Below are 27,237 nucleotides of genomic sequence, written 5' to 3'. Positions count from 1 at the left end.
CACTCTTTGATTTCTCCTCCTGTCTTAACCTGTGACTTTGCAACCTTATTACTACACAATGCGGAAATATCCGGGATATTTGTCCTTCAACGCTTCAGTTGTTTGATTTTCCATTGGCTTATCAACCACAGTAGGCATCACTCTCCCCTGTGATCCAAGATAAACGTTGTTCCTGAACAAGATAGTTTCTCAATTACACCTACTACCACTTCAGCACTCTTCACTGGACGTTCTAACCTTCCCTTATATAATGGAACACTACTCTTCTTTTTTAATCTGAGGTACACTCTCTTTATTATCTCCCATCAGATCCCCTTTGCCTTTACTACTTTAATATTTCTCTTTTCAGGCTCCGGGGTCCTGGGGGGGGGGCCGCGCGGGGCGATCTGGCCCCAGGGGGTGCCCCCACGGTGGCCTGGCCCGCGATCGGGGCCCACCGATACGCGGGTGGGCCTGTGCCGTGGGGGCACTCTTTTTCTTCACTATGGCAGAGGCGGAAGAGCCCCCTTCCCCTGCACATGCGCGGGGATGACGTCAGCAGCCACTGACGCTCCCGCGCATGCGCCGACCCGCGTCGCCCGGCGAAGACCTTTCGGCCCCGGCTGGTGTGGCGCCAAAGGCCTTTCCCGCCAGCCGGTGGAGCGGAAACCGCTCCGGCGCGGGCCTAGCCCCTCAAGGTGAGGGCTTGGCCCCTAAAGGTGCGGAGACATCCGCACCTTTGGGGTGGCCCGACGCCAGAGTGATTCCCGCCACTCCATTACGCCGGGTAGGGGAGAATCCCGCCCATGATTACTATCATTATACATTAGTAATAAATATGAGCATAATAACAGGTTTAACTAGGCTGTCCATAAACATGATATGCCTGGTTAGTGTCTGTCCCTTTCGCACAGGTCACTGTGCCTCTCTCACGAGATCACCCTTGTGATCACCTGGGCTGATGCCAGTCTTTTCAAAGACTGGTTTACTTGCCGGTCTTTTGCTTTGTATCTTCTTTGTACTGTGCCTTTGAAAGGCATGCACCGGAGATTGCCACACATGCGTCACCAGCTTCTGCTTGGTTTGTGTCTTCCAACGATGGTGTTTACTGCTTCGTTGTGTGTTTTTGGTCTTTTCTGTCTCTGGCTTGTTGGTTATCATATTGCTTTCTTCTCTTTTGTTTTTGCCAGTGGGATGAGCTAGCTCTCCCAGTCTTCTCATCTTCCTCCTTCTTGTTTTAGCAATTAATCTGTGAATTCCTTTCTTTTTATGTTTGGGCTTGGCAACCCCTGGTTCGGTGCTGGTCTGCACCCTATGCTTGGAGGTATGTGGATGCTCAGGTGGAACCTGAGGCGCTGATGCGTCATCACGGATTTATGTGACCACACCCAATTCAGCACCCTCAACTGGATGTTGAAAGGCCTCGCTTTCTGGTGCCTGGGTGGAGGTTAGATGGACGACAACAGGTGCTGCCCCGTCTTGGCTTGCTGGAGTAACGCTCAATGGCTCCTCATCACTGGAAATGACGTTGTGTTCGGTGTTCGTTGTCTAGCAAGGAATCTACAGAACAGCTGGTGACTTGTCCAAACCAGGATTTTATTAATGCATACGTGGTACGGTAACGATCAGATACAGAGCAAGTTATCATAGAGTTTCTTTAGACTCCCCTGGAACTACCCCTATGCATGACTGTCCTCATGTACTTACAACCTTCTGAGGATCACCGGATCTGCCCTGACTTGTATCTCACCCCACCTGCTGGTGGGAGGTCACACTGCTGTGTACATGGCCACCTGCTGGTGGGAGGTCACACTGCTGCATACATGGAATGTTATCTACAGGCATATCACCACAGATTAGACAGGGTAGATTCAGAAAGAATGTTCCCGATGGTGGGGGAGCCCAGAACTAGGGGTCATAATTTGAGGATAAGGGGTAAACATTTTATGACTGAGGTGCGGAAACATTTCTTCACCTAGAGAGTGGCGAATCTATAGAATTAGCTACCACAGAAAGTAGTTTAGGCCAAAACGCTGTGTTATTTCAAGATGGAATTAGATGTAGCTCTTGGGCTAAAGGGATCAAGGGATATAGGGGGAAGGCGGGATCAGGGTATTGAATGGTGGAGCAGGCTCGAAGGGCTGAATGGCCTCCTCCTGCTTCTATTTTCTATGTTTCGATGTTTCTATATAGAATACACCCTAGTCTGCTTCTTTCAATAGCAAAAAGTAAATTTCTCAATTTCCTTTAGATTATGTCTCCAACACAACAAATCGATCTATTCCCTTGTCAAAGGGAATGCTGTACTTCTTCAGTATTTAAGTTGATATGAATCATTTTGTGCCAAAGGAATGCAAACACATCATATCCTTGAGAACTGCCTGGAAATAAGTCTTTTTCCAGATGTTCCAGCCACTTCCCATGTTCTTGGCATTTACATATCTGAGCAGCCATTTCTTCATAGATATTCCAGCCACTTCCCATGTTCTTGGTGTTTACATACCTGAGTAGCCATTTCTTCATAATTAATCCAACAAAGTATAGCAAAGTTAGTTGATTCTGTAATTCAAACTTCTCTTGCTCCAGTTCTGCTACCACAATGAGTAACTTTCTCTCCCATGTGTAACTTTCTCTGCCAATCACTTTTTAAAGAATAAAGCCATCTTCTTCAACACTCAGGTTCTCTTCACTTTCTCAGTGACCTATGATTCATGAACCAGGCACAAGCTTTCTTTTCCAGCTTTTTATTCATCTCCTCTGTCTCCTGTTTCTTCTTTCTATACAGTGTCTTTAGCTCTTCAACCTCCTTTTGAACCAGTGTCATCTTGAGTGGATTCAGTCTATATGGATGTTGCTTAACTGGAACAGAAATTCCTATAGCCACATCATGTATAATCACCTTCGTACTTCCTAGTTTGTTCATACAAATATCTCAGATTGTAATAGCTCTTTCAGGTCACTCTGATTTTCCTCCGGAAGGTAACTCAGTAACTTATCCCAATTTCTTATTACCTTCACATTGTCCAATCTAATTTGAGGAATGTCAAATTCAGAATCCTCGGGATTTAACTCTTAGTCCGGAGTTAGAACTACTAGCATATCCTCCTGCTTTCCTTCCTCACCAAAATACCTTTTGGGCATGTGTAACATGTACAACAAAATTCAACTACATTCTTATGCAGTCAAGGCCAATAAAAATGTTTTTGTATTTTCACCTGACTTTTCTTTACTCCTAAATGACCCCCTACTGGAACCTCAAGCACTACCTGCAACACCACCTTCCTATAACCCACGACTTGATGAACTTCTGCCAATTTCTCATCTGCCTGAATATGTAAAAGTCTCCACTTTCTCATTAATACATTACTTCTAATATAATAACAGTCCAGTATGCACTGAGATTCTATTTCTGTATAGACTTTCTGATACAACTGCTTTATTTCTGAATCCTTCTGTTGCAACTCTACAATCTTTCCTGAACTAAAGATATCAGCTTCATCCTCTACCTGCTCTTGTCCTTTATCAACAATTTGGTCAAAGATTGTTCCTGATAACTGAACCTCAGCCTCCCTATCTTCACTCCTTGTTTTCTCCTTCTCCTGTTTCAACCTGTGGTTTTGTGATCTTGAAACCACACAATCTGAAAACACTGCAGAAAATGCTTTTTGCAACACCTCCGTTGTTTGAATTTCCACCGGCTTTTCAACAATAGTAGGCACCACTCCCACCTGTGATCCAGCTATATCATTAGCCAGGATAAACTGTACCCCCGAAAAAGATAATTTCTCTATTACTACTTCCCTCATATCAGACTCTCTAGCCTGACCTTACATAATGAAATGCTACTCACTTCACCATTAATTCCACATATTACCACCTTTTCTGGTAATACTCCTTCTGAACTACATATCTTCTTATCTCTTACCATTAAAGGTTGACTTGCTCCTGTATCCCTTAAGATTTTATCGTCCTTACCTATTCCACCTCGTACACAAGTAAATCTTACCCTCGCAAATAAAATATTTTAAAAGATCTGACACCTGCTCATCAACCAACCTCTAAACTTGCTGGACACACATTTGCACCTCTTCTGCTGCAATCATTGTTTCTTTTCCCACTTTAATAAACCCCACTGGCTTATACTGTTTTAAAGAGCCTATCTTCCCAGTACTTTTCTTCAGCCACCAATACTGTGGCTTTGTGTGACCAACTTTATTACAATGAAAACATATGAGTTTTCTTCTCTCCTTCACTCTCATCAGTTTCCTTTTTAGCCTGAGGCAAAATCTCTGTAACATCTCCATCTATACCTTCTTTGCCTCGACCACCTGTGTATTTTTCACTTCTCCAGTTTCTATCTTTCATAGGCTGAAAGTGATATCGAAAACCAAACCTTGATTTATGAATTAATTCAAAATAGTCTGCCATTTCTGCTACAGATCTAGCAGTCTTAACCCTTTGATCTTTCACACGAGTTATCACTACTGTAGGAAATTAATCTCTAAACTCCTCCAGAATAATCATTTCCCCAAGATTATTATTATTTTTAATGCTCTTGTCCACCTCGCAAAATTATTTAATTTGATTCTTTCAAATTCTATATCTGTCTGACTTGGTTCTTTCCTTATATTTCTGAACTTATGTTTATAGGCGTCTGGCACTAGTTCATAAGCTCTTAATATTGTTTTTCTCACCTCATCATAATTCCTAGATATCTCCTCTGACAATAATGCAAACACTTCACTACCTCTACCTACTAGTTTTCATCAAACCAACAATACTCACAGAGTTTTTGGCCAATTCAATTGTTTAGCTACTTTGTTAAGGAGCAATAAAAATGCTTCCGCATCTTTCTCGTCAAACCTTGGCAGTACTTTAACATATTTAAACATGCACTGACAAGGATTTGGACTAGGAAGGGTTTCTGCCTTTAACTCGAAACTTTTAAGTTGATATTCTCTCGCTCCCCCTTCTCCCTTTCTTCCCTTGCTAATCTTACCATTTCCACATCAAGTTTCATCATTTCAATTTCCTTTTGAGAAGTTCTTTCTCTTTCTTTTTACTGCATTTCTAATTCTTTCATGTGTAATTGAATTTTAGTTAATTCCAGTGATTCGTGGCAGGATCCAGACTGTGTTTCTGTAATCTCTTCCAAATTTAAAAACTGAGCGATCACTTCAATTACCTCCACCTTCCTCGCCCCTGCAGATATATTCAATGCAACTTGCCTGCCAATTCCAAAAGTTTTGTTTTGAACACCTTTTGTAACCCACCCCTGGTTATTTCTTCCACACCCACAAAACTCTTAAGCTCTGAAAAAGCCATTTTACGAGTCACTTCCTATTAAACAGAGTATCAGTTCTCCACACTCACTGTCTTTAGATTCAATAATCCCAAGCCAAACAAGGAAATATACTTTTCAAATCTCACCAAAAGAGCACCCAATTATTTTGATGTCAGTCCCGTCAGCCGGCCAATAGGGTTTCCCATTGTGACCACCTCTACGCCGTCGGGAAATTCACGGGCGTGAGTACGCTGCCAGCGAAGCGGAGGATCATGCCGACTGAGAATCCCGCCCCCCCATTTTTTTGTTAAGATCCTGGACTAGAACCCAACTTTGGAAAATTCTGAGGAAATGCTACAGCACCACAGGAGTGGTTTATGGTAAAACAAGTTGTAATTTATTTTTTAAATTTAGAATATCTCATTCTTTATTCCAATTAAGGGGCAATTTAACATAGCCAATTCACCTACGCTGCACATCTTTTTGGGTTGTAGGGGTGAGACCCATGCTTACAAGGGGAGAATGTGCAAACTCCACACGGATAGTGACAAACTTTAATTTAAACATTTTACTTGTTTTCTAACGCTTCCTCTCTCTCTCTCTGTAACAAGTGAATGTGGTGTTTATCAAAGGAAGGAATCCCACCAGTGTTATTTAAAGGGATAATCAATTACTTAAGGTTAGTCACTAGTTTGCGGGAGGGGGAGGGGTTAACTCAGCTGTCTAGACTGCTAGCATCTGGTGTAGGATAAATGTCAGCAGTGCAAGGTGTGATCCACATTCTGGCTGAGGTGGACTTGGTGCCTGCCTCCTTGCCCTGTCCCTTAGTAAAATCATGACATAACTAGTTCACCACCTTCAAGTAAATAGAGGATGCAATCTGAATAAGTTGTTACCTGGGACTGGATTCTCTGGTCCCGCAGCCACTTGGCGGTGCACCGTTCTCTGGTGGCGGGAATCTCTACTCCCACCGCTTGTCAATAGGATTTCCCATTGAAGCTACCCTTCACCGCCGGGATGCACTGCCAGCGGGAACACAGAATCTCAATGGCCGTTGAATTCTGGCCCCGAGTTCCTCTGGCTGTTGCTATGATTTTGCATGTGTTCGGCACTCTGTATTGTTGTTCCAAGTGGTAAAGGTCTACAAGGAGTGATGTGACAGTGATGAAGGAGTTTTTACGACTTTGGAGCTGCGGCACAAATCAGTTACTCTCAGGCATGAGTGCACTGGTGATGGGATTGGAAAAATTGACTATTAGTTAACCAGTAAATTTAGTGTGGGTTCTAACATTAAATGTCAGCAGTAAAGTTTGGTGTATATACCATCAGAATTAATTTTTATTTAACAATTACAGAAATTATTTTATCTTTGTATTTAAAACATACCTCTATCATCAAATTAGCAGAATCTTACTGACACTAGTAGCGGACCATCCAGGTTGAATTTTGTGGAGCACAGCCAATTAAGTGCGCACATTTAAGATTGGCATCCAATTAGGTGCAATGGGTGGGGAAAGCAGTCAAAGCCCACATGAAGAATGACCACAGTGGTTGGTACTGCTGCCTCACAATGCCAGGGACCCGGGTTCAATTTGGGCCTTGGGTGACTGTGTGGAGTTTGCGCTTTCTCTCAATGTCTGCGTGGTTTCCTCCAGGTCTCTGGTTACCTCTCACAGTCCAAAGATGTGCAGGATAGGTGGATTGACCATGCGATATTGCCCCTTAGCATCCAAAAATGTGGGGTTAAAGGGATAGGGTGGGGGAATGGGCCTGGATAGGGTGCTCTTTCAGAGGGTCAGTGCAGACTCGATGGGCTGAATGGCCACCTTCTGCTCTGTAGGGATTCTATGGATTAAAAGGGACATTGGTAGCATGTACAATTGTTATTTAAAGGGACACCAGAAGGAGGTTCAGTGGCAGAACTGTGCATTGTGGCCAACAAGTCTGCTGAAGGAGAAGACAGATGGATGCCAGAAGGGGACAGATAGCCTCATGACTCACAAATGTGTCATTTGAGGTCATATAAAAGCTGTGAGGGCATGGAGGCAAGTGCTCTTCCCAGAGGATGCCATCCTCAAAAGTGCATGGAACACATGGCCCCATGTAAAGACGCATCCTTAAAGGTCAATAGTGTATCTCTCCCGCTGGCCTTAATGGAATGACACTAATATCCTCTTGCTGCAAACTATCTAGAGAACTTGCTTCATGGAGTTGATCCCATTATCCATATTCTTACACTAAATGTTGGCTTCCCCCATTACAAATCTGCAATGATGGCAGGTTGAGCCCTTAATGATTGCCTGCTGTACATATACCTTCTTTACCTTGCCATGTTTCCGACACGATGTGAGGCCCATGCGCCATGGGAAAGGGCCATGGCACCTGTAAAATGTCTCTTCATTGGCTGCATATTTCAAACAGGGATGTCCCTGACCTCACTGGCACCGCCCCAGGAAATCCAGAGAGAGGCAGAAAGATAGTGGGTCTCCAGCCCAATGTTCTTTTCCCCTCAACACTCCTGACTCCAAAACCTCCTCCAATGGCCTGGGAAAATTCACCCTCTTTGAGGCTGGGTTGTGGTGGTCCAGTGTCTTGTTAAAAACAAGCTCAACAAGTGCTAAGTGAGGTTCTTAAATAACTCATTTGAGAAATCAAATCAATTTAAATGATTCTAACTTAATGCAAATAACCTCATGGCACAAAGATCAATTTTCTAAACAGATTTATTAAAATACATTAAAACATTAGCATTCAAGCATAGAATAAGTGATTTCTATTCATACAAAATCTACAGCAATAAATAAAATAGCACATCACAAAATCCTATATTGTTATAAACAATACTTCTAATATTGTACATCGCAACAATTGAACATTGCACTATTTCCCAATGAACAGATTTCCTACTTGCCAATGCTACTTAAAAACATGACAGAAAGAAGACACATTGAAAACCAAATGAGGAGAAAAATAATTTTCAATAATTTGCTGTGCGGCTGAGATTTGGGTGGCCGGTTTTACTTGGATTTGACACAATTGGTCTTTGCCAGATTGGCTCACAATTTCCAAATGTGTATTAGAATGAAAAGGAAGGGTGGAAAAATCCAACTTTTTATGACTGTTGTAACAATCTCATTGAAGGATTTAATATACACACACTTAAACAAACTGGTGAGCATCAGTGAAAATAAACTGGTCTTCCTTACTGTTATATTGCGGGGTAGTGACGTTAATTCCTGCTTTTGGAGCAGTCTTTATCCTTATTAATGTACATCAGGATGAAAATGGATGTAAAATATAGTGGCAATGGTGAATTCCTGAAATGAAGCTTGGTGCATTTGGACATTACTTTCAGATGAGAAAGCCTGCTTCACGCCACGCTCTTGGCACCCTCCTGCTGACTCGCTGGCCCAGGGAACCTTAATCACTGCAAATCACTGGGGAGCTCCATATAAATGTTTCCCCAGCGCTGCCCAGCAGTTGTTCCAGATCCATGACAGGGGATGGCATCATGAAATCCAGCACTGCGTTTCACAGAGGGAGCCCTGAACACACTCCTGGATGGTGTGGCAGCAGAGGTGGGAAGTCCTGTAGCCACAATTGGGAGGTGGTCCACCAGCAGGGGTTCCACCCCACCTGGGAGGCAATAGCTGCCTCAGTGAGTGCCAGTACATTCCAGAAGAGGACAGAGCAGTATTGCAGGGAGAAGATGAATGACCTTCTTCGCGTGGCCAGGCTAGGTGTGCCAGTCTCTCACTGCACCCGCTCAAGCACCCATCATACCTCCAAGGTGATCTCTCAGCCAGCCAACACACAGGTTGCCCACAGGTGATGATGCCCTCTTCCTCTGTAGACGGACCTCTATTGGGGACCGCCGCCGCTGGACATCAACAAGGGTCACCAAGGCATGTCTGGGAGACAGGTGAGGGCAAGGAAGCGAAGTGTGTGCAGCAGCAGCTCTTTGTAAGAGTCCTTTCTGTTTATTTCCTTTGTTCCTATTTCTTTAACTTTTTTTGGTCCTGGGACCCATAATCGTGATGTACTCAAATTGTACTCAGGAAAATGTGTTCCCAGGCTTCGTGTTTGGGAGAGGAAAAGCCAGACTTTCTGGCATCAGGTGGATCTTAGGAAGCGGTTTGGAGGGAGTCACTTTGATTGGTTAACTGGCAACCGGTGGGTTGGCCAGGACTGTGTTCTGCCTGAAAATGGTCAGTGATTGGTTCCTGTGTTATGCTTTGAGAGAACCTAGAATCTGGGAAGTGAAAGGAATGCTCCCTCTCTGTCTCTCTCTCCTGCTTGCTTAAGTGAAAGAATTGCTCCATTGTTCTGAAAGCAGTGAGTACCTGGCACATCCTCTGCTGTGAGCCTGAAATGACGCTGAATCGGCATGTTGCAGTGTTTAGAGATTTGGTTAGGGCTCGGACTCACAGGCCGCCTCGGTGTTTTTAGTCTTCCGTGCCTTCTTTTGCGTGGATGTTCCTACCCTACTTCGCTGGCCACCGTGGCCTCGTTCACTGCCAGTGTTGCTCCCCTTGCAGGGAGTGGTGGTGCCAGCTGCAGCCGCATGGAAAGAGCAGGAAAATGGGATTAAATTATAGAGCTGGGAATGGAAGCAGACGCGATGGACTGAATGGATTCCTTCAATTAAAACCATAAAACGTACATAGTTAAGGACCCAGAAGCAGCATTATACACGTGAAATATGCATATATTATTCTATTTACTTAAAACATACTCTGCATCTTACATTGATGCTATTTTCCATATATTACATATATTAAATAATAACACCACAGCAGCACAGGCAGTAAACACATTTCCAGATATGCCAATTTTCATAGTAAGTTGGTCAACAGTAAGCATTGATAGAAATTAATATTGTTTTGTTAAAAACCAAAGATTTAAATTTCATTAAGATTCTTGACATGAATCAGTCATTACAAAATTATTTTATAAAATTCTTCAGATCTAAAAAATGTATGCAGTGGAAGTAAAATGCTGCGAGAATAAATCACTGAATATATTTGCTCTGTACCCTACAGTGCTACTCCAACTTAAAAATAAGTCATTGCCTATTGTTAGCTGACCAAAAAAAATCTCTTTCAGAAGGAGTTGATATCTCAATGTTAAAATATAATGTCAGAACAGAAGTAGTCTATTCAACCCTTTGAGCCTGTTGCACCATTTAATCAGACCGTGGTTGATTTGTATCTCAATTCCATCTGTCCCCCCTTGGGCCCGTGACCCTTAATATCCTCTTCTGACAGAACTATCAATCTCAGTTTTGACATTTTCAAATACCATTTAGATAGGATAAAACTCTGAACTATCTGTCTCATCATTATGTTATCAAACTATATCCTTCAAATTGTCTATTCCATCAGAAAATTCATAATTCCCAAATACCTCCTTGAATATTGACTTGAAACATTGGGCTGTAAATTCCTTTTATCACGGAGACAGGTTTGGAAGCAATACCGGGAGGAAAATTGGAGAATCCATGTCAGGGTGGCACCCTTATGCGATTTCATCTCTACGTGATTTTGCAGCTGGTGGGGCCTGGCTGACACCAGCTACCTACCTGGCAGCAGCAGGTAGCTAATTTAGCTCAATTAATTCCCCACTGGGTGACGCTGCTGGGGACCACCTTAGGGAAGATGGGCCCGCGACAAGGTCCTGATGATCTCAACAAAATACAACCCACAGATTGTTTCTCTCCCCATAAGTGCTGCTGAATCTGCTGAGTATTTCCTGCTTTTATTATGGGGCTAAGTTTCTGTTGAGACTAGGCTCAGTAGTTTTACATGTGCCCCAAGTTATTCCTAGAAAGAGGAAGGAGAAGTGGGTGCATGGCACACGTACAGTATCTTTCAGCTCTCCCTTAGAGAAGATAAATAAAGATGCGCTATTGCTGCTTTGGCTTGCTGTTTGCTTCTTTATTAGTCATTAGTTTTACTGTGCATTCCAGCTTTGAATCTGCTGCTAAGACTTTGCAGGATGAATTCTGGCCGTGTACATTTTGTTTTGTATTGGGCATGGGTCGGGATGTATTTATTAGGTTGTCATGGAGAGATTGCATGGTGTGCAACAGAGCATTGTGCAGGCCAGCAGAGGGTATGTACCCAAAGTTGTCGTGTATGCTTTTATCTCTTAGTCTTGCAAGTTGAAAGGAAGGCCAGAGCTTTTAAATGCCCCTATTTTCTAACAGGAAATATTCAAATCACAGGATCCTGACAAAGTTAACACGGCAATGCAGTTTGAGAAGTCAAGTTTTTTGGCAAATTTCTCAAGGCAGCATTGGAGCAATAGACACATTACTTTTTGACAAGGGTTAAAAATAATTATTTTTTCACTGCAATTAACTATCAACCCTAAAGGCCCAAGAAAACAAAATGAAGTTCAATAATTTATTAATGCTCTTTAAAATCTGGTTTCAGACTCCAGGTGACGGGACCATGCGTGGATCTCAAGTCTGCACACGTGTCGGCGTGATCACCAGAGTAACTTTGTGTGAGTCAGTCTCCTACTAGATCATCTCCATATTCGCCATACAATTAAAAACGATTGGTGGGTCAAGTGGGAGATTTAATAGGACATCTGGATGGCAGCATCACCCTGAGAGTTCAGTGCTGCTGAAGATGAGGGAGACCTAGGGGGCAGCACCTCAGTGGTGATTAAGTTGAGCAAGTACGCGAAGGGCAACTCCTGCAGAAGAGTGCCTGTGGCCGCTCCTGGGCTCCATTGAACATTGTGGCCCTGATGCTGCCAACTAATTCTGCCACGATGACTTCCCAGAGAGAGGCCATCTCTGTAGCTTTGCTGAGTTTCCAATACAATGGGCATGCTGGTCCAAAATCGCCCTGGTTGTGTCCTTAATTGGCTTCATTGCCTGCCCATCTTTATTGATCATGCTGCCAATTCCCATGGCTGCCCGCCTTTTGGACAAGTTGCCTGGAGGTGAATGGGGTTTTCTGCTGTTTGCCCCCAACCCTCCATTTCCAGACCTGTCTCCACTAGACTGGGGGGGGGGGTTCAGCCCCAGGGTTCGGAACCTCATGTGCAATACTTTGTTGCTACAGTTCTAGTTTATGAAAGCTAGAAATCTCAATAAATTATTGATTCCATAACCTTTCCATAGGTAGTTCAGTTACACTAACTAATGATTTATTTATCTATTGCTTCAACTGCTATGGCCGATGGATGAATACAATCCCTATTGAGGGTATTCTCAAACTAATAACCTTACAACTCAAAGACATGGTTTGGTACAAACGTGGAGCTGTAAGAAACAAGGTGAAATTTTAACTCACTTAAAATCTAATCACGGACACAGTTAACATCAGGCCCAATAACTTAAATTTTCATGAATTATAATTTAATTTTACAAATGTAGCAACAATTACCGTTCATCACAAAACATTAGCGTCCCACAGATAAAAGTCTGTTTTCTTTTTGGTTTTCTAGAATTCACTATAAAGTTGTTGTTTTTTAAAAAAAAAGGGAAAATCTAAACTAATTGAAACAGAACTTATCCCAAAGTACAGACATTAAGTGAAATACCATTTCTAGCAAATATATTGCACCAATCTTCGGTTATTATTCTACATTAAAAGCTCTGTATAAACACAAGTCAGCGTTGTGGTAAAGTTGTTTAGTTATTATTCCAAACCAAAACCCTCTGCATTTGAAATAGCAATTGTTAGCTTCTGCTTGAGTTCCTTCTTATTCTTGTACGGAGGCAGGCAGAGTTGATTGAAACAGGTGTGGGCGACTGGTAACCTGTTGGGTCAGAAAGATGAACTTCAGAAAGGTTTGTTCGCAAACTGAATAAAAATGTTCCTTTCCTTATACTTATTACTCCAGATTCTGTTCTATTCTTGCTATGGATTTTAAAAGGTAGATACAAAACAAGACATGTTGTGGATTAATCATTTGATTGGCACTAATCCTCTTTCTTACGTGGTATTTACACTCAGGTTCAGCATTATAGCAATGCAATTTCAGATTTGTAGCCACCTTAAACATATATTTTTTCAATAAATATTTTTATTCTCCTCCTTTTTCACATTTTCACCCAAATTTACACCCACCAACAAATTATCAATGGTAACAAATACAATATCAACCCACGGCCAACAATTCCTCCCTCCCACCAAACCCCTTGGCCAACAATTCCTCCCACCAAACCCCAAACAATCTTCAACATTTTAAATACAAACATCAAAGAAAAGGATTCAGGAATCCACCATCCACCCATACATAGTCACCAACAACATGCACAGTCCAACCCCCACCCCCCCCCGCCATCCCCCCCGCCATCCCCCCCCGCCACCCCCCCACCCCCCCGCCACCCCCCCGCCACCCCCCCCCCCGCTCCCCTCCCCACACCCCCCCCCCCCCCCCCCCACGTTCAATGCCATCCAATTCTTAAAAGTGCAAAATAAACAAAGTCCATGAATTGTAGAACCCTTCCATCCTTCCCCTCAACTCAAACTTCATCTTCCCGAGTGTTAAAACTCCAACAGATCCCCCGCCATGCCAGGGCACAGGGTGGAGAAACCGACCTCCACCCCAACAGGATCCGCCTTTGGGCGATCAGTGAGGCGAAGGCTAAAACATCTGCCTCTGCACCCACTTCCAACCCCGGCTGATCCGATACCCCGAATATGGCCTCCAGAGGACCTGGCTCAAGCCTCACATGTACCACCTTCGAAATTACCCTGAACACCTCCCTCCAACACCCCTCCAGCTTTGGACAGGATCAAAACATATGAACGTGATTTGCAGCTGCCTCCAGATTTTCAACATCGCTACTACTACTCGACTCCATGAGTATTTCCCCGGGGCCATCGGGAGTTGCGCTGTTGCCAACGCCCTCAGCCCCGACCCCCTACACAGGCTCCTCTCCATTCTAACCCACTGGGAGTCCCGCCCCCTCTAATCCTCACCTTCTCTGCGTTCGTCGGCCAGTAATAATATAGTAAAGTCGGAAGACCCAACCCCCCTGACTGCCATCCTTTCTGCAACAGCACCTTCCTAATCCTAGCCACCTTAAACTTATATTGTAGATCCAGAGTTTGGTATCCTCTTAACGGCAGTGAACTGCAATAATTTTTTTTTTAACCGCTAAAGCAAATGTTTTGGCCACTGAAACATTCCAGAAAGATCTGCTGGACAAACCCTACATACATAGCATCAAAGAGCTACTCAAGGATGGTGCAAGTACAAAGCAGTCCTTGCAGGTCAAAGCTTACAGTAGAATCCCATTTGTTGGTGCACTCACTATAATATTCAAACATAGCAAAACATGTTGGACCTGTGGGCTTCAGCATGCACCAGGAAATGACCAGCTTTTCATAATTCCTAGGAAGCATTGTAGTAGCAAGGGCCATAGGCAATGCCAATAGACTAGAGAAAAGGCCACAAAGAGCCATGCATTGAACTAAACAGACCTTATACAAAAAGTACCTTCAAGGAATAATAATGACCATCCTCCATCCCAGAAGAGACATTCACGATTGATAAACCAGAAAATGATACTGATGTGCAAAACGAGACAAAAAGTGATGAACACATGTTTCAAGTCAGTCACGGTGGAAAACATAAAAGCCATCAAATAGTCCAGAGTAAAATTCAAATTATCCATCTTACGAAACGTGGTAAATATTCACTATTGGCCAAGGTTGCCACAGGGGAAATACGAGCTTTGCGAATTCTAAAAGACTGGTATCTAAGAACGTGAAGGCCATGGCGAAACCTACTACTATGAAACCTGCATGTACAATGGTTCTCTATTCCTTGTGCAGGATCATAGTCCTACAGTGCAAGTACAATCAAATCTCCAAGCCTAACCCTAATCTTCCTGGGTGTCACTGATATTCTACATCGTGGAAACCTAAGGCCCAGTGATTGCAGGTCGACTGGCATATCGTGACCTCACACTAGTAACAATCAATGGAATCAGTCAGACATCACAAGACAAATGACCTCAGAAACTACTCCTATCAAGGGCGGCATGTGATGCAGTGGTTAGCATTGGGACTGCGGCGTGGAAGGACCCGGGTTCGAACCCCAGCCCTGGGTCACTGTCCGTGTGGAGTTTGCACATTCTTCCCATGTCTGCATGGGATGCACCCTCGCAACCCAAAGATGTGCATGTTAGGTGGATTGGCCATGCTAAATTGGCCCTTAATTGGAAAAAAAAAATTGAGTACTCTAAATTTATTTTTTAAAAAGATCCTTTCACCTTGGTTCATGGATCCAATATTGAAATACCCAGAATGCTTCGATAAAATTGGCAGTTTCAAGGGAGCTGCAACATTACACTCGCAGATGAATGCAAATCTGTCCATTGATCTACCATGTAAATGCAGTGTCTACATACAAGACAAATTGAAGGTCGAAGTGAACAAAATGGAGAAAGCATCATCAAAAGTGAACAAGGGCACCCATACTATTGCAACTATTATGTTTCATAAAGAAGAACAGATTATTGAGAGTATGTCTTGAACCATGATGTCAGACAAATTAGAAGAGCTAAAATCCGAGATTTCCAGGTGCAAAATTCTTCTCAAAGCTTGATGCAAAGTATGGTTACTGGTCCGTACTTCTTGTGGAGAAGTCCCAAGAGCTTACTACATTTTGTATCCCTTTCAGACGATATTGTTTTCAACAACTTCCTCCTGGGCTACCTGCTAGCCAGGCTCTTTCAAGCTCACATGGACCAGGGACCACAAAACTGTGAACCATCTTCGAAGGGTGGGTTGATTCAAGTCAGCATGACCATGAACACTTGAGACCATTTTAGCCTCAGGGGGATGAGCAAGACATCTTCCAGAGAGTAATTTTTACAGGCAGGCAGTTTGTCATACCAGAATCTTTGTGACCTGATATTCGTCAACAACTTCATCACTCACACATTGGCATAGATTGGACAAGAAGATTTACAAGAGAGACAATCTTTTGGCCGGGTATGAACAGTGATACAGAAGTCATTGTCAAGAATTGAGGCATGTCTAGATCATAAGCCAATTCAGCACAAAGCACCATTGGCGCCACATTAAATTCCTACCCATCCTTGGTCCAAAATTGCATCTGATCAATTTCATGTCCATAGTACAGACTTCATTGCCATCGTTGGCTACTTTTCAAAGTACCCCATTACCTGACAATTGTGTAATACCTCAAGCACACCTGTCACACACATTCCAATTGCTAGTTTTGGTTTATTTGGTGTGCATAGGGAGATCATTACGGGTAACGGTCTGCAAATTATTTATAAGCTATTTCAGGATAAGTGGATTATCAATCACACTACCTTTCTTCCTCATTACCCTAGATCTGATGGCATAGCTGAACAAATGATTGATATGATAAAATATGTAATTCTCAAATGTAGGCAGACCAAAATCTACACATTGCAATTTTACATCTGAAAGCAACATATTTAAATCATAGCTATTACATTACCAGCAGAGCTCATGTTTGGCAGACCAGTGCATACCAATCTACTCTCTAAGAAATTAGAGATCAACTTTTGAAACTACAAGAGATGAAGATGTCCAATGTTACCGATAAAAATGCAGGTACAGAATTGCCAAGTTTACAGTTGAAAATGCAAGTTAACATCCAGGATCCCACAGGAGACTAGTTTCTCTTATTTTTCTCTTTTTTGTCCAGCACAGACACAACAGTTTAAATGGCTTTAACTTTCCAGTCCCTCTCACCAACTCCAAAACTGCCTCCAATGGCCTAGGAAAACTCTACCCAAGTCTTGAAATATCAATATAAACTACAACTACTTTTGACGTTAAGTAAAAGATAATTAGAGAGCAATAGCTACATCAGACTGAGGTACGATGTTTTAACTTGATCAACATGCTTAGTGACATCAGGGGCGAAATTCTCCGTTATCGGCGGAAAGTCACGTCGGAAAAATGGGACGATAGTCTCCGGCCCGAAATGGGCTAGCAGCGACGTAACGGGATCCGCGCTTGCGCAGTGGTTCACGCCGTGCAGCGTCATACGCGCCGCACGGCGTGACGGCTCATAAGGCCGCGCTGCTCCCCCCCACCCGACCGGAACACCCGACCACAACACCCGACTGGATGGCTGGCCGCCGCTCAGCCCCGAGGTTCGAGTCACGGGATGTGGAGGCGCTCCTGGACGCGGTGGAGCAGAGGAGGGACGCCCTGTATCCCGGGCACGGCCGCAGAGTTGCCCCACGCCACAGTCGGCGTCTGCGGAGGGAAGTGGCAGAGGCCGTCACCGCTGCGGCCCTGACACCACGGACAGGCACCCAGTGCCACAAGAAGGTGAACAACCTCGTCAGAGCAGGCAGGGTGAGCCTCCGCATATCCCCCCCCCCCATATCCCCCCCCCATATCCCCCCCCCCATATCCCCCCCCCCATATCCCCCCCCCCCCATATCCCCCCCCCCATATCCCCCCTATCCCCCGCATATCCCCCCTATCCCCCGCATATCCCCCCCTCCCCCTCCCCCCCCTATCCCCCCTCCCCCCTATCCCCCCTCCCCCTATCCCCCCTCCCCCCTATCCCCCCTCCCCCCTACCCCCCCTCCCCCATACCCCCCCTCCCCCATATCCCCCCTCCCCCTCCCCCATATCCCCCTCCCCCATATCCCCCATATCCCCCCTATTCCCCCCTCCCCCCTATCCCCCTATCCCCCACATCCCCCTCCCCCATATCCCCCCTCCCCCATATCCCCCACACCCCCATATCCCCCCTCCCCCATATCCCCAAGTGAATCCAGCCCTAACCTTAACCTCTGCAATGCACGCGCAACCGATGGCGTACATTCATATACCTGCCTAACAGTGTTGCCTTTTACCCCTGCCACCCCCCCTCCCCCCCCCCCCCCACAGGATAAGCGCGCACACAACAATAGGGAGCATGTGAGGACTGGAGGAGGCCCCGCTGATGAGAGCCCACTGACCGAACACAAGGAAAGGGCCCTGGAACTGGCTGGCGGACCTGACGACCCGGAGGTTGCTGATGCAGAGGTCGGGGGCGTAGTAGCAAGTGAGCCACCGACAGCCCGTCCCCATATCCCCCCTCCCCTATATCCCCCTCCCCCATATCACCTGATCACTGTCTGCGTGTCTAACCATGCATGCTTCATTGTGTATCGCAGGACCAAACGTCCAGGCACCCATCCCCGCAGATGCAGACCGCCCGCAGGATGCCCCTCGGAGGCCACGGGAGACGGAGAGACACGAACCCTCCAGCATGCGACGCCCGCAGGATGCCCCTCGGAGGCCACGGGAGACGGAGAGACCCGCACCCTCCAGCATGCGACGCCCGCAGGATGCCCCTCGGAGGCCACGGTAGACGGAGAGACCCGCACCCTCCAGCATGCGATGCCCGCAGGATGCCCCTCGCACACCACGGGAGACGGAGAGACCTGGAGCAACAGGGAGACGACACCCCTGTCACGTGCGGGAGCGACCACCCAGCGACGAGGGGGGCAGCCACAGGCCCCCGTCACATCCGAGCCAGGACACCACTACCCAGGACACCACTACCCGGGACACCACTGCCCGGGACACCACTGCCCGGGACAGCACTGCCCGGGACAGTACTGCCCGGGACAGCACTGCCCGGGACAGCACTGCCCGGGACAGCACTGCCCGGGACAGCACTGCCCGGGACAGCACTGCCCGGGACAGCACTGCCCGGGACAGCACTGCCCAGGATACCCCTACCCGGGACACCACTACCCAGGAAGACGAAATACCGGACAGTGATTCAGAGTGGATGGGTGGAGACGAACCCCCACCCCAAAGTGCCATGGACTCAGAGTGGGACGAAGAGCACGACACAACGCCACTGCTGTCACCAACACCCTCCACCATCGCAGAAACACTCACCACGGTTGGGCACTTTAGTGATGAGGCGTCTGGTACACTCACTGGTGCGCACAACACAGCCGTCCCGGTACAGCAGGTGGAGGTAGGAGCAGCAGAGGAGCCGGGCGGTCGGAGGGCAGCCCAGCCCAAGCGAACATCTACCGCCCAGATGGATCCCGGGTTCCTGGAGTTACCACACCCACACATAGATCCGATGCAACCACCGACCCGGAGACGAGCGAAGAGGGTGACGGGCGGCTTGCGGCGGCTGCAGTCGCAGGTGGAGGAGTCCACCCGCGTCCAGGAGCTGGGAGTGGTGCCGGTCATGCGTGCCACCCAGGCCGACACCGCACGGGTGGCGTCCGCGGTGGAGGCAATGGGTGCGATGGTGTCAGACATGGGGAACGGTTTGCGAGGCCTGGGGCTTTCCGTGCAGGCGGCGTCTGTGGCCCAGGAAATGGCTGCCCTCTCACAGGAGGCCATGAGCCAGTGTCAGCGCCAGATGGCAGAGGCGCTCAACGCCGTAGCCCAGTCTCTGCAGGCCATGGCCCAGTCTCAGCAGGCCATGGCCCAGTCTCAGCAGGCCGTGGCCCAGTCTCAGCAGGCCGTGGCCCAGTCTCTGCAGGCCATCGCTGAGGACATCGGCGCCAGTGGCCATGTGCGAGCCGGCGTCGCACTGTCACAGACAGGGTTTGCCAACCCCCTGGGCTCCATGGCTGCAAACCTGCAGACCCCTGTCGATACCAGCACGGGCCTCCAGGACTGGCAGCGCCAGATGTCGGGGGGGCGTCGGATGGCCAGTCTGTTCGCATCCCCCACCCATGTAGAGGCCTGGGGGCCATCGGACGCCCCGAGGGAGGAGGAGGTGGTGTGGTCCGTCCCGGCTCCCCCTGTAGGGGAGGTCCCGGTACACCGCGACACCTCGGACTCCCCCCTTCCGTCCCAGGTGCATTGGGTGGGCAATGGGCAGGACAGGCTGGCAGCTTGCCATCCCAGTCGCCCGGGCCGCAGCCTGGCCCATCTAGGCCAGGACGCCCCAGGAAACGGCCGCCAAAGGGATCCAGTGTCAGAGGGCAGGAATCACAGGAGTCCACCTCCAGTTCTGCTGTACCGTCTGGGGAACCACGTAGACGTAGTCAAAGGGCCCGTAAGGCCAAACAATTAGACACTGAGTAAGTTGGCACGGGTGCAGGGCACAGATGTGTTTTAGGGGCTAGGGCACGTGCATGAACTCCTTTGGTTATTAAAGTCAATGTTACACATACAGAAGCTGCCTTTGTGCTCTGTCCAAAGTGTGCGGGGGTGTCATGTACGTTGAGCGCAAGTGTGTGTGTGAGGGGTGGTCTAACCTCAGCCCCAGGTGAGTCTGCCCCCTTCCCCCTGGGCCGCCATCAACATCCCCCGGGCAGAGGACGGGACCGTGTGCTGCAGTGTCACAGCAGGGATGGTCCGGGTGGATGGTGGTACTGTGGCCATGGGTCAGACATAGTCCAACGATGTAGAGCCAGGAGCACACCGCAGGGCGGGTTGTCATCATCCCCCATGGCCTGCGATAGACACGCGTCCACCCGCAACTGTGTGAGCCCAGCCTGTTGTGCCGCAGGTGGATCGGCAATGGGGCGGGGGGGGGTGGTGTGCATGCGGGTGGGGTGGGTGGGGTTGGGAAGGGGGGTGAGGGTGGTGGGTGGATGGGTGGGGGGGGGGTGGGTGGTTGGCTGTTGCCATGGTGTGCGGTCTGTGGCCATACTACCCGATTCCCACGCCCATCTAGTCAGTGAAGCGGGCGTCTATCAGTCTGTCCTGTGCCCGCTGGGCCAGCCGGTAATGGTGGACAGCCACCCGCCTGTGTCTACCCCGTCTGCCCTGACCATTACCCCCATCCCCCTCATCTGGGGAGGACTGCGCCTCTTCCTGCTGCTCCTCCACTCCGCCCTCCTCTGCCTGCGGCACATCGCCCCTCTTGCTGGGCTATGTTGTGCAGGACGCAGCACACCACAATGATGCGGCCGACCCTATCTGACCGATACTGGAGGGCGCCCCCAGAGAGGTCCAGGCACCTGAAACGCATCTTCAGCACGCCAAAGCACCTCTCTATCACTCCCCTTGTCGCTACATGGGCATCATTGTAGCGGTTCTCCGCCTCATTGCGTGGCCTCCGTATAGGCGTCATCAGCCACGATCGCAATGGGTAGCCCCTGTCGCCCAGCAACCAGCTCCTCAGCCGGGGATGGCGTCCCTCGTACATGCCGGGGATGGATGACCGCGACAACATGTATGAGTCGTGTACACTGCCTGGGTGACGGGCGCAGACGTGCAGGATCATCATGCGGTGGTCGCAGACCACCTGTACGTACGTTCATTGAATAGGTCCCCTTCCTATTGGTGAACACGGCCCTGTTATCTGCTGGTGGCCGCACGGCGACGTGCATCCCATCGATCGCGCCCTGGACCATGGGGAACCCGGCCACGGCAGAGAAGCCCACGGCCCGGGCGTCTTGGCTGGCCCGGTCCACGGGGTAGCGGATGTAGTGGTGTGCCATGGCATATAGGGCATCTGTCACTGCCCGGATGCACCGATGCACCGATGTCTGCGATATGCCGGACAGGTCCCCACTCGGTGCCTGGAATGACCCCGTTGCATAAAAGTTCAGGGTCACCGTAACCTTGACGGACACGGGGAGAGGGTGTCCCCCGCCGGTGCCACGCAGTGACAGGTGTGCCAGCAGGTGGCAGATGTGTGCCACGGTTTCCCGCCTCATCCGGAGTCTCCTCCTGCATTCCCTGTCCGTGAGGTCCTGGTATGACTGCCGGGGCCGGTACACACGGGGCGCCCTCGGGTGCCTCCGTTGCCGTGGGGCCGCGACGTCCTCCTCCCCCTCCTCGTCCTGTCGGTCAGGTGTCCCTCCAGCCTGGGCGGCTGCCGCCTGTCCCTCTGCGGCAGCCTGCGCCGCCTCTCTGGCACGCTCCTCCTCCTCATCCAGGGCAACATAGACATGAGCGGATGCCGCCACGGCGGCCAACATCGCTGGATGATCGGAAAACATGACGGCCTGGTGGGGGGAGGGGAACGACGACATGTCATCATTGCCCATATCCCCTCCACCCCCCAGCCAGGTGGCATGGACCGCATGGGTCCAACTGTTGGAGGCTGGCACCTGGCCAGGTGGACCAACTCACTTGCCCTCGCATCCCCCTCCCCGGCACGGACCCCCCCCCCCAACCTCCACCCCGGCACAGACCCCCCCCCCACCAACCTCCACCCCGGCACGGACCCCCCCCCCAACCTCCACCCCGGCACGGACCCCCCATCCCCCTCCCCGGCACGGACCCCCCGCCAACCTCCACCCCAGTACTGACCCCCCCCCCCCCCAACCTCCACCCCGGCACGGACCCCCCCCCCAACCTCCACCCCGGCACGGACCCCCCCCATCCCCCTCCCCGGCATGGACCCCCCCCATCCCCCTCCCCGGCACGGACCCCCTCCCGGCACTCTCCCGGAGCCCAGCCTACTCTATCAACCCCCCCCCCCCCCCGCCGCACACACACACACAACCCGAGACACACCTCTCCTCACGCATTCAGACTGCGGCCACGCCATCGACTGCCCAGAGCCAACCCCCCAGGCCGTCACTCACCTCCACACTGGTCGGCGTGAACCTGGAGCACAGGGTCACGCCGATGAAAAGGAGGTTTAATTTACGTCGACGTGAACGGTCATCACGTCGACGGGACTTCGGCCCATCCGGAAGGGAGAATATCGGCAGGCCGAAAATCGGCTGCCTTGCGCAGACCCGTGACATTCTCCGACGGCAGCGGCGACATTAACGCCCCGCCGACTTTTCTCCCTTCGGAGACTTCGGCAACCGGCGGGGGCGGGATTCACGGCGGCCAACGGCCATTCTCCGACCCTCTGGGGGGTCAGAGAATGACGCTCCAGAAGTGTATGCTTAGGTGACATCAGGGGCGAAATTCTCCAGTATCGGCGCGATGTCCGCCGACCGACGTCAAAAACGGCGCTAATCAGTCCGACATCGCGCCGCCCCAAAGGTGCGAAATCCTCCGCATCTTGGGGGGCCGAGCCCTAACCTTGAGGGGCTAGGCCCGCGCTGGACTGACTCCCCCGGGACCCCAGAGCCCACCCGCGCCACCTTGTCTCGCCGGTAAGAGAGGTGGTTTAATCCACGCCGGCGGGACAGGCATTCTAGCAGCGGGACTTTGGCCCATCTGGGGCGGTGCGATTCCCGCCCCCGCCGAATCTCCGGTGCCGGAGAATTCGGCAACCGGCGGGGGCAGGATTCACGCCAGCCCCCGGCAATTCTCCGACCCGGCGGGGGGTCGGAGAATCTCGCCCCAGAAGTGTAGCGTCGAGACTGAATTAGACTGAATCCCACTACAACGTTATCAGCATTGTGCATTAAAAAAATGTATTCAACAGATACTTTATTTTAGTGTTTTGTAAGAATACAGGATTTCTGTTATAATTGTAACATTGAGTGACTACTTTCAATGACAATTTTGCAAAGATCAGAGGGAACCACTGCATTTTATTCAACTGTATTTGACCAATCAGACTCCATTCACCATTTAAACTGGCTGATTATGGAAAACCTTTGAGATTATTTGTCTCAGCTGGGAGAATCACAACTCTGTGTATATGCCATACTGCATTTTCTATGTTGCACGCTTTCAGCACAATGCTGAGTAATCATTGTCTGAGGCTACAATCACAGATCAGCTTTTACAACATCATCTTTCAGTGGACTACTTGGGTCCACACCCTTTTCATCCACTTGGAGTTATAGGTCATAGGTAGCTGTGTTCTTTTCAGATTTAAATGTAGGAAAGACTGTAACAATTAGAAATTACAATAGTGAAGGCATCTTACCAGTCGGTGGGCACATCAATCTTCGTAATTTTAAAACTAAGATCAGCAAGTCCACCAACTGGAACTCGATCGCTTCCTGTAGTAAAATGTAGAAGTTGTTTCTGGAGCTCGAGACCAAATCCTAAAACCACATCCCAGAAGTACCTAGTGGGAAAAGATGGAAGCAGAAAATATCACAATATAATTTATATAGTGAGTATACATGCCGTTCATTCAAGCCAGGAATGGGATAGAATACTCTCCACTTGCCTAGATAAGTACGGCTCCAAAAACACTCAAGAAGCTCGGCACCAACCGGCACAATGCAGCCTGCTTGACTGGAACCCCATTTACTGTTATACAGATCTAAGGCAGTTGGTGAAGTCAACACGAAGACAGACAGTTTTACCTTGCAGAGAGAATTTATTTTCTTAGTGCATAGTCAACACTCCTTCTTCCACCCCATCAGTGTCTCAGCTATCCTTATTTACAGATGCCCAAATACCCATTACCTGTCTAATAATATAATTGCCGGTAAACCTCAACAATGTAAATTCCAATATAGTGACAGGTAAATGAACACATTTTTTGGGGAAGCAGAACAATCTTTCAAACTAATTGAAAAGAAACAAAATATGTATTTTCACCTGTTATGTACAACAAACCATTACTAGATTCCATAATCTGTCTTCTTTAAGCAAATCTTTTTTTCTTCTTTACCATGTATAAATAATTAATAAATACAAAGTGATTAAAGAAGATATCGGTTTTCCATATCCTCATTACAATACAAGATGTCCCTCTTCTTCAAGTTTCTCTGGCTCGTGTCCTAGGCCTAACTATCTTCAGTGATATTCTTTCCATCATAAGGTCAAAGGTTTGCTGATGATATAATATTCAGCACCGTTCGTGCCACACAAGTGTCAGACAAAGATCATCTCCAACATGTGACAATCTAACCATCGCCCCTTGACATTCAATGTCATTGCCATCACTGAATCCCCCACTATCAAAATCCTGGGGGGTTACCATCAAACAGAAACTGAACTGGGGTAGCCATATAAATACTGTGGCTACAAGAGCATGTCAGAGGCTAGGAATGTTGTAGCGAGTAACTCTCCTCCTGACTCTCCCCAAAACGTGCCCATACTCTACAAGGCACAAGTCAGGCGTGTGATGGAATATGCTCCACTCACCAAAGAAGCTCAACACCACTCAGACAAAAGTCAGGATAGTGTGTGACTTGGAGGGGAACTTTCAGGTAGTAGTGTTCACATACTGCTGCCCTTGTTCTTCTGGATGATAATTTAGATGGTGTTACCTAAGGAGCCTTGCTCTATTGTTTTTTAAATTCATTCATGGGATGTGGGTGTCTCTGGCTGGGCCAGCATTTATTGCCCATCCCTAGTTGCCCTTGAACTGAGTGGCTTACTGGGTTCATTTCAGAGAGCCATTACAGAGGGCATTTAAGAGTCAACCACACTGCTGTGGGCCCGGACTCACAGGTTGACCAGATCAGGTAAGGATGACAGATTTTGTTCTCTAAAGGGCATTACTGAACCAGATGTTTTTTTACGATAATCAACAATGTTTCCATAGTCATCACTAGACTTTTAATGCCAGATTTTTAAAAATATGAATTCAAATTTCACCATCTGCTGAGGTGGGATTCGAAACCCGGCCACCAAAGCATTATCCCGGGTCTCTGGATTAGTAGCCCAGTGACAACACCACTACAACACTGCCTCCCCAGCTTTCTCACCCTGAAAAAAGCTTTACATAAATCGTTTCACATTCCCAGGAATGTGTTGCTAAAAGAACTAAGAAAGTCTTCAAGCTCACTTTTCCTACAGTAGGGGAGTTCACTCTGACATTTTGATCATCAAGTATTTCTTTGAAACCCCAAGCTACTAGTCTAAATAATAAATAAAAATAGATAATCTTTATTGTCACAAGTAGGCTTACATTAACACTGCAATGAAGTTAATTTTAAAAGCGCCTATTCGCCACATGGCGGTGCCTGTTCGGGTACACAGCGGGAGAATTCAGAATTCTCAGCTGGTACGGAAATTGAACCCGCACTGCTGGTCTTGTTCTGCATCACAAATCAGCTGTCTAGCCTACGGAGTTAAACCAGACCCTAGTTTTAGTCTTGTATGTGCCACCTGGAAGTAAAAGTGCCTCTTCTGTGCATATTGTTATGGGTCAGAGTTTAGAGAACCCCAAAGTGTAGCATGGAGTTCAACTGACCCATAATTTTTAATAGATTGTGTGGGGAGCACATGGCGCACTCCGCAGGTGTGATACAGCATAAATGGACAAGTGTTTTTTAAAACAAAACAATGTTTACGCTATCAACTCAAGTTAACCTTTTTAAAACAACCATTGAATATCTTAACCCCAAAAGACTACAACACTAAATAATCCTTCAAACTGTTCCTTTAAACATCCAAAAGACTGCAAACCTTCAAAAATAGGAGCACATTAGGTTACATTCAATATATTTATAGTCTTTGGATTGCAGAAATCAACAGACCAGCTCTGTGTTTCTTCCTGCAGCTCACAGCAAAACACACAGACACTCCAAGCTGCTCTCTCAAACTGAAACTCAAAAAGCAGAAGTGAGCTGAGCTCCCCCCACACTCTGACATCACTTCAGTAACATGAGCAGTTCCATTTCTTAAAGGTACATTTCTTAAACACCCATTTCCTAAAGGTACTCTCACATGACACCTCCCCCCAAGAAAAAAAAATAAACCATCAACTTCAAGATGGTTTCATTTTTCACCTTTGCACAATCAATTAAGAAATGCACACAGTGAAAATACTTTATCGGTTCAAAAAAAAACAATACACGCAAACAGGTATAATAATATAGTTATTTTTTTCCCCGTTCTTCTTCCTCCAACCAAAATCCTTCTCAATTGACAGTCTCTTTGAACAAGAAAGTCTCTGCACGATCCATCCATTCCTCTATGCCTCGGCATTTCTCTTTAAAGTTAGATACTTTAGTTCAATCTGATCACAGAGTCCCTTGCAATTCTCCAATACAGGAGCATCGGTTACAACAGCTTTCAGGCAGTCAAATGCCTGTTGAAAGTCCGCTTTCCATTGAAATTTTTGACGTTTCATCAGCAAGTCCATCAGTGGAGCAACAACACTACAAATCTTTTGCACAAAGGATTGATCAAATCCACTCATGCCAAGAAATCGCATTATTTCCCTTCGTCTTGAGGGTATTG

At 47.8% G+C, this 27,237-nt stretch overlaps 1 protein-coding gene across 3 annotated transcripts in view; it reads right to left on the bottom strand.

Annotated features, from left to right (window-relative positions):
* Positions 1–7,990: 7,990 nt before the first annotated feature.
* The window catches only part of hectd2 (HECT domain containing 2), a 174,889-nt gene continuing 155,642 nt past the window's right edge, over positions 7,991–27,237 (bottom strand). For all 3 annotated transcript variants that reach the window (XM_072479036.1, XM_072479033.1, XM_072479032.1), the window contains 2 exons: positions 24,017–24,160; positions 7,991–13,042 (listed from right to left, as the gene is read on the bottom strand). In XM_072479036.1, the coding sequence (XP_072335137.1) occupies positions 12,922–13,042; positions 24,017–24,160 (265 nt within the window). In that variant the 3' untranslated portion in view covers positions 7,991–12,921. The remainder of the gene's footprint in view (positions 13,043–24,016; positions 24,161–27,237) is intronic.

Source organism: Scyliorhinus torazame, chromosome 16 (assembly GCF_047496885.1).
Source record: "Scyliorhinus torazame isolate Kashiwa2021f chromosome 16, sScyTor2.1, whole genome shotgun sequence".
Classification (NCBI taxonomy): Eukaryota; Metazoa; Chordata; class Chondrichthyes; order Carcharhiniformes; family Scyliorhinidae; genus Scyliorhinus; species Scyliorhinus torazame.
The sequence above is the reverse complement of the archived record's forward strand: the minus strand, read 5'-3'. Positions and strand labels throughout refer to the sequence as shown.